The sequence below is a fragment of the Lithobates pipiens genome, unplaced genomic scaffold (assembly GCF_037356315.1).
Source record: "Lithobates pipiens isolate NorthernLeopardFrog02 unplaced genomic scaffold, aLitPip1_a1.2 Scaffold_25, whole genome shotgun sequence".
Lineage (NCBI taxonomy): Eukaryota > Metazoa > Chordata > Amphibia > Anura > Ranidae > Lithobates > Lithobates pipiens.
The window spans coordinates 171,486,240-171,500,178 of NW_027507787.1; the positions used below are offsets into that span (position 1 = coordinate 171,486,240).

The window sequence follows — 13,939 nt, forward strand, 5'->3', positions numbered from 1 at the left end:
AGCCCCCCTATACCTTATATTAATGAACCCAGGAATAAATGCAAAAAACCACAGCTTCACCCAGAAAATGTTATATCAAACAGTATGTGTAATAAATCTCCAGACCAGCAAAAATATTGTTTTCAAAAACTGGAATTCTAATAACAGGGACTACTAATCAAACAAATTATATAATGTGTCTCCAATCCAACGGAGATTCTGAAATCAAAAACTGATAATGCTAACTGTGATAAATCACAGAAACATATCAGTGCTGAAATAGGCCAAAAAACTCCCCACTGAGTATAATACGACAACCTCAATCCCAAAAACTCAAAAATGTATTCAAAAAAATCGTAAGATCCCACGTGTAACAAACTCCATGTATGACCCACTGCGATTATAACTCAAGTCGCATATATGCAAACATATATATAAAAAGTGTCATTCAATAGTAAACCTATTAACCTAAAATCCCATAAGTGCACTATACCAGTGTTTAATGGAAAAAATGTATATATAATGTATCAATCACTAAAAAACCTATCAACCTGAAATCACATAGGTACACTATATAGGTGTTTAGTGACAAAGATATATAACCAATAAATAAATGTGAAAAATGTGCAAACACTCAGAAATCAAAAAACATGACGATACCAAGTGAAAAATGTGGAAAATGTGTATGTCTATACACACAGGGGGTACTATGAAACCTAATAATATAGTACAACCCCTAGTGATGAAAACCCAAAGAAATGCTTATAAAACATAAGACTTATAAATATGTGAAAAATACAAAATACGGATAGAAATAAAAATAAAAGTAAAAATAAAATAAAATAAAAATAAAAGTAAAATAAAAAATAAGAATGAAGAACAAAAAAATATATATAAAAATATATAAATATATATATATCTGATAAGCAACAAGAAAATATATATATTAAATGAGTCCCAATTATATATTATATAATTATTATTTCTATCCGTATTTTGTATTTTTCACATATTTATAAGTCTTTTATGTTTTTATAAGCATTTCTTTGGGTTTTCATCACTAGGGGTTGTACTATATTAGGTTTCATAGTACCCCCTGTGTGTATAGACATACACATTTTCCACATTTTTCACTTGGTATTGTCACGTTTTTTGATTTCTGAGTGTTTGCACATTTTTCACATTTATTTATTGGTTATATATCTTTGTCACTAAACACCTATATAGTGTACCTATGTGATTTCAGGTTGATGGGTTTTTTTAGTGATTGATACATTATATATACATTTTTTTCCATTAAACACTTGACTGTTGTATAACAGTATACTCATTCCAACCCCCCACACTTAACCCTATTATCCCCCATTAAATTGAGACGACACCGGGTTGGAGTAACAAAGGCCGTAGTGGCCTACTTTATTTTAAATAACAAATAAACAATAAACCAATAAAATTCTGTATGAATATAAAAACTTCATTTATCAAAAAACACTATCTGGCATTGGTCTGTGCAGGCATTTTGTAAACTTCTATAACAAATAACCCAACTGGCACTGCGGTCCCTCTCCAAGTGTAATATTAGGCCTCAAGCCGACAAGCAGGCTCAGAGACAAACACTGTCCGCAGTGCCCCCATAACACTTTCCGTCTACCTTAGTTGTCCGGAAACCACCATCAGGAGCCATCCAGCGATAGTTCCTGAACTTTACTTTCTATATCTCCTTCCCCTGCACAGACCAACACCCGCTACAGCATGAGGGATTAACCTACTTATTCCCGAATGCCCCTCCACACCCGAAGCGCTCTTTCTATGCCGTCCTGCAGGCCCAGAGTCCATAGGTCAATGCCCACATCATTCAGGTGTACTCCATCCGCTCGCAGGTACCTCCCAGGTCTCGAATTCAAGCTCCAAGTGCCGGATGGCCAGGCCTCCGTTCCTGACCATAAAGTTGCTAACCGCCCTGTTCACCTTCTTCCTGGCCCTATTAACACCCACCACAGACCTGGCCAACCGCCATGTCGTGCGGGCCACCATGTCTGACCATACAATGACCGTTTTTGGAAAATCAGTCATCAACCGCCCCACATCCTCCTTAATGTCTCTGGTAAGGTCAACCATGGATCGCGACCCCAGATCATTACCCCCAGCATGAATGATCAAAACATCCGGGGGTCTATCCCGTAACGCAAAGCGGTGCACCTCCGAAACCAACCTCCCCCATAACATACCGGGGAAGCCAAACCACTTAATGCAGACGTCCCGCCTAGGAAAATCCAGCTGCCTGCCCCCTCTCCTAGCATCACCCCTCCGTGCCCCCCAGCACACGTAGGAATGGCCCATTATCCAGATCAATCCCTTCGCTGAATCTGAAAATAGAAGAAAAACAGAGAACCATGCATGACAAACCACACCGACACCCAACCAGGTAAACCTAAACCCCCTTATCATATGTACCTGCCAACTCACCCAACATACCCCAACCACAGCGCAGACCCCATGCAAACATCAAACTAGCACATTCGCCCGCAGACTGTCGTCCCAGCGTTCCCCGTTATAAAATGATTGTTCTTTTTTTTTTTTTTTTTTTTTTTTTTTTGCATAGCAACAGCACTCCAACATACCAAGGAAGGGGAAATCCCCCGATCAGCACACGTGCAGCCACCCACCTTGGACCCGTTCAACTCCCCTCCAGAGACTCTCCCAAAGCTAAGTTCCACAGCCCTTCGGGACATGGCATGCCATGCAGATCTGCAGCTGGCGCCAACTCCCGGAACCTCTCCCACTGAAACCGGGAAAGCGCATCCGCCACCACATTCTCCACGCCCGGTATGTGCACAGCATGAATGAAAACGTTCATTTGAAGACAACGCAACACCAAATGCCGCAGCAACCGCACAACCGGCGGCGATGACGCAGAGTTACGGTTGAGAACCTGCACCACCCCCAAGTTGTCCACGTGAAAACGCACCTTTAGGTCCTTAAATGTCGCACCCCACAGTTCCACCGCCAGAACCACCGGGAACAGTTCCAACAAAACCAAATTCTTGGTGTATCCCGCAGATACCCAAGAAGGGGGCCACGGGCCCGCACACCAGCTTCCCCGAAAAAATGCTCCAAAACCCGAAGCACCCGCGGCATCGGTGAAGAGCTCCAGGTCAAAATTGCTGACCGGACCCGACATCCACATAGCCCTGCCATTAAAAGACTCCAGAAAGGTATTCCACACCTTCAAGTCTTCCTTGTGCGACCGCACCAAACGCACAAAATGCGCAGGAGACCGAACACCAGCAGTACAGCTTACCCTCCGGCAACCGGCATTCCATGGCCTCGGAATCAAGCACAATGCCCAAAAACGTGATGACCGTGCGAGGTCCCTCCGTTTTGTCCGGAGCCAACGGAATGCCAAACCTGCCTGCCACCTGTTGTAGCGTCGCCAACAAAATCGCACAGAGCTTAGAACCCGCCGGCCCTATACACAAAAAATCATCGAGGTAATGAATAATGGAATTCACCCCGGACACATCTCGCACTACCCATTCCACGAAGGAACTGAATTGTTCGAACAACGCGCACGAAATCGAACAACCCATCGGCAAGCATTGGTCAACGTAAAAACCGTCAGCCCAATGGCACCCCAACAAACGGAAACTCTCCGGATGAACCGGTAACAACCGAAAGGCCGACTCCACGTCAGCCTTGGCCAACAGCGCCCCCTTTCCGTACTTCCGCACCCAGCGTACCGCCGCATCAAACGACGTATACGACACCGAGCACTCATCCTGATCAATCGCATCGTTAACCGACCCGCCCCTGGGAAAGGACAGGTGATGTATGAGCCTAAACTTATTAGGCTCCTTCTTGGGCACCACACCCAATGGAGACACAACCAAGTCCGACCAAGGGGGGGGCAGAGAAGGGGCCACTCATCCTACCCAGTGCAACTTCCTTCCGTAGCTTCTCCGAAACCACCTCCGGATGTTGCAGCGCTGACTTCAGGTTGGGTGCCAACGGGGGAACGACCACCAGCGAACACGGAATCCGAAAGCCCTGAGTAAAACCCAATTCCAAAACCTGAGCCGCCGCCCTATCCGGATACCTACCGAGAAACGGCCGCATCCTTTCCACCATCACCGGAGTCCTCCCTCTTGTTGTTAACCTCTCCAGGGCGGCCTTTTCCTTGTTTAAAGCATCTGGACGCCGGGTGTGATCCGCCGCAGCCGGAACACTCGTGCTTGAACCTGCAGCTGTTCCCAAACTTACACACCCCCGAATTGTATTGTCAACACACCCCTTTTTTATTTCCGGCCGACTGTCCAGGGGACGAAGGACCGCCGCCCCCCCCCCTGAAAAAACTGCCCCGGGGCCCTCGCCGACGTCATCAATCGCATCCACAAGCTGATGTCCTTGTGGTCCCATCGTAGCGCCGGTCTCACCGCTCTCCGCTGCCTGAACTGTTCGTCATAACGAAGCCAAGCCGTGCCACCATAAACCCGATAGGCCTCCCCTATCGCATCCTGATAACAGAAAAGCGCCGAACAATGTTCGGGTTGCTTTTCCCCTATGACGCTCGCCATAATAGCGAATGCCTGCAGCCAATTTGAAAACGTTCGCGGTATCAACCTATACCTACGCTTTTCTTCATCTTCCTTCTTGGAGTCGTCCGGCTTCACCCCATCCAGGTTAAACTTCTCCAGCGGAAGAAGGGAGAATATCTCCACATACTCACCCTTCCACAACTTCTCCCGTACCTCCTGCTTAAGATGAGCCCCTAACGGCCCTTCAAAACACATGTAGACCTCGCAGCTGGCCGCGTCCGCCAGCCGCGTGATGTCCTGCCGACCCGGTTTGTCGGCCGCAACCGCCACCTTCTCTCCAACTGGGGGCGCCACCGCCGCGCTCACCGTGCTCCCACCAGGCGGAGATTCCACCACCGGCGGGGCCACCGCAGCGCCTGCCACGACCGCCCCCACGGATGCCGGCACCCACGCTGCCGCCGGCCCAGCTACAGCCCTCTCACCCTGCTCAAACCTGGCCACCAATTCCTTTAACCCTGCCAAAAACCCCAGCAAGCCCGCAGAGGTACCCCCAGACCCCCCTGCAACAACACCCACAGCCTCACCACACACACACTTCCCCCACCCCCCGCAGTACCCGAAACACACACACCGTCCATACGTAGCGGGGACTTACCAGGCTGCACAGGCGACGCCCCATCAGCCGAATGTCTGTGTTCCACCACCGATCTCCTCCCGAAAGCAGGGGCCGGCTCGTCCGCCCCCGCCGAATCATCCACGTCCCGCAGCTCCCGCTCATCCTCCTCTGACGACGACGGCCCACCAGACAGCTCGGGCCTGGATGCCGCTGCAGCCGTGGACATGCGACTCCTCCTGCGCGCTGCGTGCCCCCCCACCGACTTGTGGACGGCCTTTCCGGATCTGGCGCCTGGAGCCACGGACCGGGCAGCCTCCGCTCTGGCATCTGCTGGTCCCATCCGACCTCTGGCCACGCTTGGAGCATCCCCTGCCGCCGAGACAGCAAGCCCAGGGACCCCAGCTCTCTCACCGCTGACTCCTTCTCCCACCGCTGCTGAATCCGTCCTGGGGGCGGGGCCCGCACTCCGCGACTCACCCCGCCGTCTGTGTTTGGCCGCCATCTCTTCCGCACCTCGCCTCCCCCGCGTGGCCGCCCCCGCCATCCTTGGATCACACTGAAGGGGAACCCGCACCCTCAGCCGCCTGCCGCTTGGCCGGGGGCGCCGAAGCCCGTGCCGCTGCACCGCCGCCCGCCCTGCCCCCCCCCTCCCGGGCCGGAGAAAAGCGCTCAGGCGGCCGCGATCGTCGGGTCCTGGTACCGCTCCTCACCTCCCCGCCGGGCTGCTCCACAGGCCGCTGTAATATGCCCTCCAGAGTGTCCTGCAGCCATCCATCCCCCCGCTCCGCCGCCTGTGCCAGCACACGAGCCATGAGCAGCTCCACCGACGCCATGCTCAACGTTTCCCCTGACCTTCTGTTGAACTCCCATGATGCACCGGGAGTATAAGTAAACTCAGCCCCAGCCCGTCCCCCCTCGGCACCTAAGTCCCTCCTCTAGCCTTTCCATTCCTAACTGTTAACCCAGTCATGCCCGCCCTTCGCCTATTCCTTTCTGTCCTTTTGCTGCGGGCTCCCTGGTATAGTGCACTTATGGGATTTTAGGTTAATAGGTTTACTATTGAATGACACTTTTTATATATATGTTTGCATATATGCGACTTGAGTTATAATCGCAGTGGGTCATACATGGAGTTTGTTACACGTGGGATCTTACGATTTTTTGAATACTTTTTTGAGTTTTTGGGATTGAGGTTGTCGTATTATACTCAGTGGGGAGTTTTTTGGCCTATTTCAGCACTGATATGTTTCTGTGATTTATCACAGTTAGCATTATCAGTTTTTGATTTCAGAATCTCCGTTGGATTGGAGACACATTATATAATTTGTTTGATTAGTAGTCCCTGTTATTAGAATTCCAGTTTTTGAAAACAATATTTTTGCTGGTCTGGAGATTTATTACACATACTGTTTGATATAACATTTTCTGGGTGAAGCTGTGGTTTTTTGCATTTATTCCTGGGTTCATTAATATAAGGTATAGGGGGGCTATTGGGGTCTTTGGTTAAAAACCCTGGCTTTTACCTACATCTATCTTTTATGAGTCCAGATGAAGTGAGAACCTGTTTTTAGGTAGCGCCATTTTACCCCGGTTGCTATATTATTTTCATTTTTACTTTATTTTAGTTTGACATTTTTTTCCCCAAAAATATATTTTTGATCACTTTTAATCCTATTACAAGGAATGTAAACATCCCTTGTAATAGGAATATGGGGTGACAGGTCCTCTTTACAGTGAAATCTGGGGGTCAATATGACCCCACATCTCACCTCTAGGCTGGGAAGCCTGAAATAAAAAATAAAAAAAAGATTCTGGCTTTGATCGTACTGGCGAGTTGGTACCGTGTTTCCCCGAAAGTAAGACAGTGTCTTACTTTCTTTTTATCCCCAAAAGCCCCACTATGTCTTACTTTCGGGGTATGTCTTATATTGGAATAAAAAGTGTCAAATTTTTTGTTTTAACCTATGGAGGACTACAAGTCCAAGCATACAAAGCTGCTATGCTCAGCAGAGGAGAACTGTAAGCACACACAGCCCGGTATGTTGGGACTTGTAGTCCTCCTCAGCTGCATCTTGCGGTTACAAGAGCTGCAGAGAATCTCTTCACACCCCCCCTCCCCCTCCCCCTCCTTGGTCTCTCTCTGTATGCACTGACCTTTTTCCGGGAGGGCACAGAGCCAGTGACACCTGCGTCGCGCCGTTCTGATCAGTCTTGGGCAGCGGCTGTCACTCACAGCCGAGCAGAGTGAAGCCGCCTCCCCCTCCTCTTGTATGGCTACACAGTGCTGTCCATGAAGGAGAAGGAGGGGGAGGCGGCTTCACTGAAGCCGCCTCCCCCTCCTCCTCCTCCATACACAGCACTGTGTAGCCATACAAGAGGAGGGGGAGGCGGCTTCACTCTGCTCGGCCGAGACTGATCAAAACGGCGCTGTCTCTTCAGTCAGAGGGGGAGGGCGCTGGCCTGGCACCCCCCCCAGGGTGCGGCCCGCACCCCCCGCCCCACTCTTAGTACCGTACGTCACTGGAGGCGGCAATACCCCCGTGTTTCCCCGAAAGTAAGACATACGTCTTACTTTCGGGGTACGGCTTATATTAGCCGACCCCTATGAAACTCCCGATACGTCTTACAATCGGGGGTGTCTTACTATCGGGGAAACACGGTAGAAGCATCGGAGGGGGGTGAGGGGTGGGGGGCGTCTATGGCTGGGTATTTCAGAGTATCACTGAGTATGGCGCTGAGTATCGCAGTGCATTGTGGTTCGCGCGCGCCATACGAATTTTGACGCAAACGGACCAAGAGTTCGGATTTCGCCGAACGCCCGAACAGCCAATGTTCGAGTCGAACGTACGTTCGACTCGAACACGAAGCTCATCCCTAATGTCTACTTTCAGGAGTTCCCTCAACAAATAGACACCAACTAAATTAAGTCTATTAGCCTTGTGTTCTCTAGACCTTTTTAAACGGACTACCTTTTGAAACTCAAAACCACTCCCAACCAGACCTTTCTATCATGCCTATGTGCATAGTTGCCAACATTGTAAAAAAAAAAAAAAATTCATGACACTTTTTTTTTTTTTTTTTTTTGCAGTAGGCGGAGTTGTATTATAATTAGGGGGCTGGGCATGCAGATAGGCGTGGCACAGGGGAAAGTTGAAAATGCGGCGGGGCTTATATGGGCGTGGCTAGAAGGGTGTGGTTAGTCTGAGATGAATGAGGGATGGAGAGGGAAAGGGGGGGGACTCTGACTGGCCCCCGACATTCTCCAGACTCGCTCTGACTGGCCCCCGACAGATTCTCCAGCACCATGCAATCTCCCATGTGGAAGGCTTCCACTGCCTGCTCTACCTGATCTGATTACGACTTTAATCAGAAACAATCTGTGTGTCTACCATCTGCTGAAGAACTACAGGTGCCACCTTGCCCGGTGAAGCCACCATGCGGTCTATGTGGAAGGATCCCACCGCCCGCTCTACATGTGACATGCCTGCAATCTGCAGAGCCACATTCTCAGGGACCCTCTTTGTTCCCCGGCAGATGGAAGGCTCAGCCACCCTCTATTAATTAGCACTTATTGATAAGATGCCAGCACATTTCTTGGCCCAGGAAGCGGCAGCAGACAATGGCAGACATCACAGGGGGCTCATCATACATGTCATCACTCAGCATGGACAATGGTGCCAATCATAGATGGGCTGAGCATTGAGAATGACAGCTGATCACCTAGGGTGACATATGAAGACAAGGGTAACAATGTCATTACTGGGGCTCTCCTGATCCATGGGGGTCCCCTGTGATAGGTCTGGATGTGATGAAAAGCAGCACCTCATCTCCCCCCCCCCCCTTCCTCCAGTGTCAGGGCAGCCACACATACACCACACTCACCTTCTGACAGCTTGAGCTCCAGCTCGGCCAGCTGTTCTCTCATCTCCTTCGGGAGGGCTGACAGGTCGAAGCCTCTCTCCGCCATAGAGCCGGCCGGGTAGCCTCTTATGAAGCCCAGAGGTTTGAATTATCGGGAGCTCAGTGCATAATCCTCACTACGGCTGCCAGGCCTAGCCTCGCGTCACATTACCACACAGCCGCACATAGACATCCCACGGCTGACCGCGTGCGCACTGACACCACACGGGCTGTGCCAGTACTGCAGGACAAGAGCTCACTTGCTGCACGGAGAGTTTGAACTGCGGCGCCGCCCACCTTCCATAGACACTGGCAGCGGGGGTGGGTGGCGCCGCAGGATCTCTTTTGTAGACCAGCTTCTGGTCTTCTTTTAAATGGCGGCCGGTGGAGACATTGTCTCTGCAGGCCGCGAACCTCTAGCGGCCAGCGGCGAAATTAACGGGGACAAATTGAATTTCCCGGGACAAGGGTCCTAATCCCGGGAATGTTCCGGGAAATTCGGGACAGTTGGCAACTACAGTGGTGTGAAAAAGTGTTTGCCCCCTTCCTCATTTCCTGTTCCTTTGCATGTTTGTCACACTTAAGTGTTTCGGAACATCAAACCAATTTAAACAATAGTCAAGGACAACACAAGTAAACACAAAATGCAATTTGTAAATGAAGGTGTTTATTATTAAAGGTGAAAAAAAAATCCAAACCATCATGGCCCTGTGTGAAAAAGTGATTGCCCCCTAAACCTAATAACTGGTTGGGCCACCCTTAGCAGCAACAACTGCAACCAAGCGTTTGCGATAACGTGCAATGAGGCTTTTACAGCGTCCTGGAGGAATTTTGGCCCACTCATCTTTGCAGAATTGTCCTAATTCAGTTACATTAGAGGGTTTTCGAGCATGAACGGCCTTTTTAAGGTCATACCACAACATCTCAATAGGATTCAGGTCAGGACTTTGGCTAGGCCACTCCAAAGTCTTCATTTTGTTTTTCTTCAGCCATTCGGTGGTGGACTTGCTGGTGTGTTTAGGATCATTGTCCTGCTGCAGAACCCAAGTTCGTTTCAGCTTGAGTACACGAACAGATGGTCGGACATTCTCCTTCAGGATCTCTTGGTAGACAGCAGAATTCATAGTTCCTTTTTATCACGGCAAGTCTTCCAGGTCCTGAAGCAGCAAAACAGCCCCAGACCATCACACTACCACCACCATATTTTACTGTTGGTATAATGTTCTTTTTATGAAATGCAGTGTTCCTTCTATGCCAGATATACTTGGACACACACCTTCCAAAGAGTTCCACTTTTGTCTCATCGGTCCACAGAATATTGTCCCAAAAGTCTTGGGGATCATCAAGATGTGTTGTGGAGAAATTGAGACGAGCTTTGATGTTGTTTTTGCTCAGCAGTGGTTTTCTCCTTGGAACTCTGCCATGCAGGCCATTTTTGCCCAGTCTTTTCCTGATGGTGGAGGCATGAACGCTGACCTTAACTGAGGCAAGTGAGGCCTGCAGTTCCTTGGACGTTGTTGTGGGGTCTTTTGTGACCTCTTGGATGAGTCGTCGCTGCGCTCTTGGGGTAATTTTGGGAGGCCGGCCACTCCTGGGAAGGTTCACCACTGTTCCATGTCTTCGCCATTTGTGGATAATGGCTCTCACTGTGGTTCGCTGGATTCCCAAAGCTTTGGAAATGGCTTTATAACCCTTTCCAGACTGATAGATCTCAATTACTTTCTTTCTCAATTGTTCCTGAATTTCTTTGGGTCTCGGCATGATGTGTAGCTTTTAAGGATCTTCTGGTGGACCTTACTGTGTCAAGCAGCTCCTATTTAAGTGATGCCTTGATTGTGAACAGGTGTGGCAATAATCAGGCCTGGGTGTGGCTAGAGAAATTGAACTCAGGTGTGGACAACCACAGTTATAGTATGTTTTAACAAGGGGGCAATCACTTTTTCACACAGGGCCATGATGGTTTGGATTTTTTTTCACCTTTAATAATAAACACCTTCATTTACAAATTGCATTTTGTGTTTACTTGTGTTGTCCTTGACTATTGTTTAAATTGGTTTGATGTTCCGAAACACTTAAGTGTGACAAACATGCAAAGGAACAGGAAATGAGGAAGGGGGCAAACACTTTTTCACACCACTGTATGCCTATATGGTCAGAAAGCTGCATTCTCAGTTGGTCTGTTTTTAGGATTGTACAAGAAGTACTATAATAAACAGGAACTGAATTTCTTGTGTGTTTCTTTGACAGAACTGAAACCATTAACAAGTTCCATTGTGAATTCCATATTTCTTTTCAGTTTTGCCTCAAGTTTATTTAGCAAAGTACCTTGAATTTTTGATCTTTTTTGTTTGCAGGGGACATGTTGGGCCGAGCCTTGACAAATCCTGCGGACTTAATCGTTGAGCCCACGGGATGCGGAGAGCAAACTCTTGCTACACTAATGCCAATAGTGCGTGCGATGGAGTTTTTGAATTTAACCGGTCGTCTTACTGAAGAAATTCGACAACGTGCAGTGCAATATATGGCTAATGGTAATTTTGATCTTTTATTCCTACAAGCATTCTATATAGAAGCACTCCTGTTAAATTGCAACTACTGTATTTATTTGGCATTAAATGGTAATTGAAAATCCTTATTTTATTTTTTACAAGTTTCCTTTATTCGTTCAAGGGTATTCAACTGTTTTGCCAAAAAATAATTTGCAGGACAAGTTGGCCAAAGAAGGGGATTGTGCGCCATTTCATGAAAGTCAGTTTTCATGATGTCATATGCGAGCCAAATTTATCTTCTGCAGATTTAATTGTCTCTGTTATTATAGGCGAGATACGTTCATTTCAGCCTTTCACAGCTGACCATTGGGGCATTAGGCCTGATTCACACCTATGCATTTTTAGTGCTTTTTGCAGATTTGAACTGCAAAATGTGTTCCATATTAAATCCTGTTAAATGGACTGTAGTGTGTTTCTGCAAAATGCAAAAAACACTAAAAATGCATAGGTGTGACTGGAGCCTAAGGTAATGTTCTGCATGGCTCCACCTACAAATCCTTGCTTTTGGATTAATGTTTAATTACATTTCTTCAAACTAACAATGGAAACCATTAACCAATGGGAAACTCGTGTTTTTAAGGGAAAAATATAACCAAATGCAAAATTAATTTTATAACTAGATCTGAAAACACCTTTTAAAGCCTAATTTAATTTTTTAATTTTGGGGCCCCTTTGGACAGATTTTTCATCACTTTTGCTTACACAGAAAGTGAGGGAAAGTCTCCACAGCAGCGGCTATAAAACCAGGTGGGGTGGGAAAGGTTGAAAGCTTTGAGTGGACTTGGGCTTTACCTACTTTAAGCAACACTGCCTAACCAGCTGATTGAAATGACCATGATTACCAACTTGGAGCAGATACTGTATATTTAGGGAAACTGCATCATTGGCTGTAATCAACAGCTTAGTCAGTCAGAGAAAGCTATCAATCCATGTACACCCCCCCCCCCAGTGTATGTCCCTATATTTAATGTCTGGATCACTGAGCCATTGAAGTTCAATTTTGAATGTAAATTTGGTGCTTTCCCACTACCATGATGTAGCTTGGATGCGATAATTGTACTACAAGACTGTTGTTTTTTTTTTTTTTTTTTTGCAAGATGCTCTAGTTATTCTAATATTGACATGTACCCTAAATTCTAACTTCCGTAATGGTTATTCCTAGGATACGTAAGACAAGTGCGTTTCAGAAAGTCTGATGGAAGCTTCAGCGCCTTTGGTCCAGGGAGGTCTGAGCCAAGTGGATGGTAAGCTTCAAAAAGAATAGACTGCAGCACTAACATTAAAATTTTGTGCTGACACTGTTACAAGCCAAGACTCGTGCTTTTTGTATTTTCAGCTTTAGTAAATTTTTAGTGAATTCAGTAACACAAGCAGGTATGACCTGTGGCTGACCAATTCCATTTATTCTGGGTCTGCCAATGTCTGCTCAGTCCCCCATATTCCTCTACAATGTATGTCCTTGTAGCATTTTACTAGAACTAGCTGACTATACTGATTATGGACCACATCCCTGATACATGGAGTAAAAGCAGGTTCCTCAAATTGGGACTTTAAACGGACCACAAACAGTATTTATATAAAAATATACAAATTTATTAGACATTAATAACAACAACAAAGTGGATATAAAAACAAATGCATATGTTGGGAGCAGAAATGGAAACAGCTGAAACGAGAGCCCAAAACTGATAGAGCGACCAGCGCGTTTTGAAAAAACAAAATGCAGATCTTCAGGGACAGAGGGCTTGCAAATTCCAAATCTGTAGCGTAAATCCCAAGTGTTAGTGCTCCACCCAGACAAAGAGAAATCGTAACTCAATGATTGAAAGATTTGTCCGTCAAAACCACACACGGGTATCAGACCAGGAGGTTGGCGACAACTAGTGATCTACATAGGACAGAATAGTCCCACTGAGGAAAGGCCGGTAGCCTAGATATTTTGACACTGGTATACATTTAGTCTAGAGGGGATATCAAGTATTTATCCCCTAAAAGCAGGTCAGTATAGCGTGGAATCTCTCTTTGATATGGACATCCAAACCATCGCAGGCCATGAACTAGTACAAGGATCTACCAAACCGCTGAAGAAGCCATATTCATCTTGTATCCAAGATGGAACAGAGTGGCTGTTTTCAATGAAATGAGTGCTGATTTTTAACAAATTTTTTTAAAGTTCACTCTCTCAATCACAAAAAGGACTTTTTATAACATCCTGCACTCTCATACCTCAGATCAGCCCCAATTCCTGCAACGCCACGCATCAGAGCACTGCTGTAAGCCCCTGCACAGCTGCCCCACCGCTGTAAGCCCCTTATCTATGATATGCGTTATATGCAGACTGGTGAAAGGAAGCAGAGATG

General features: G+C 47.2%; 1 protein-coding gene across 1 annotated transcript in view; it reads left to right on the forward strand.

Annotated features, from left to right (window-relative positions):
- LOC143930659 (ovostatin-like) overlaps positions 1 to 13,939 on the forward strand; it is a 208,426-nt gene that overhangs the window by 161,118 nt on the left and 33,369 nt on the right. Inside the window, exons 24-25 of the mRNA XM_077455158.1 lie at positions 11,385 to 11,561; positions 12,742 to 12,823. Coding sequence (XP_077311284.1) covers positions 11,385 to 11,561; positions 12,742 to 12,823 — 259 coding nt within the window. The remainder of the gene's footprint in view (positions 1 to 11,384; positions 11,562 to 12,741; positions 12,824 to 13,939) is intronic.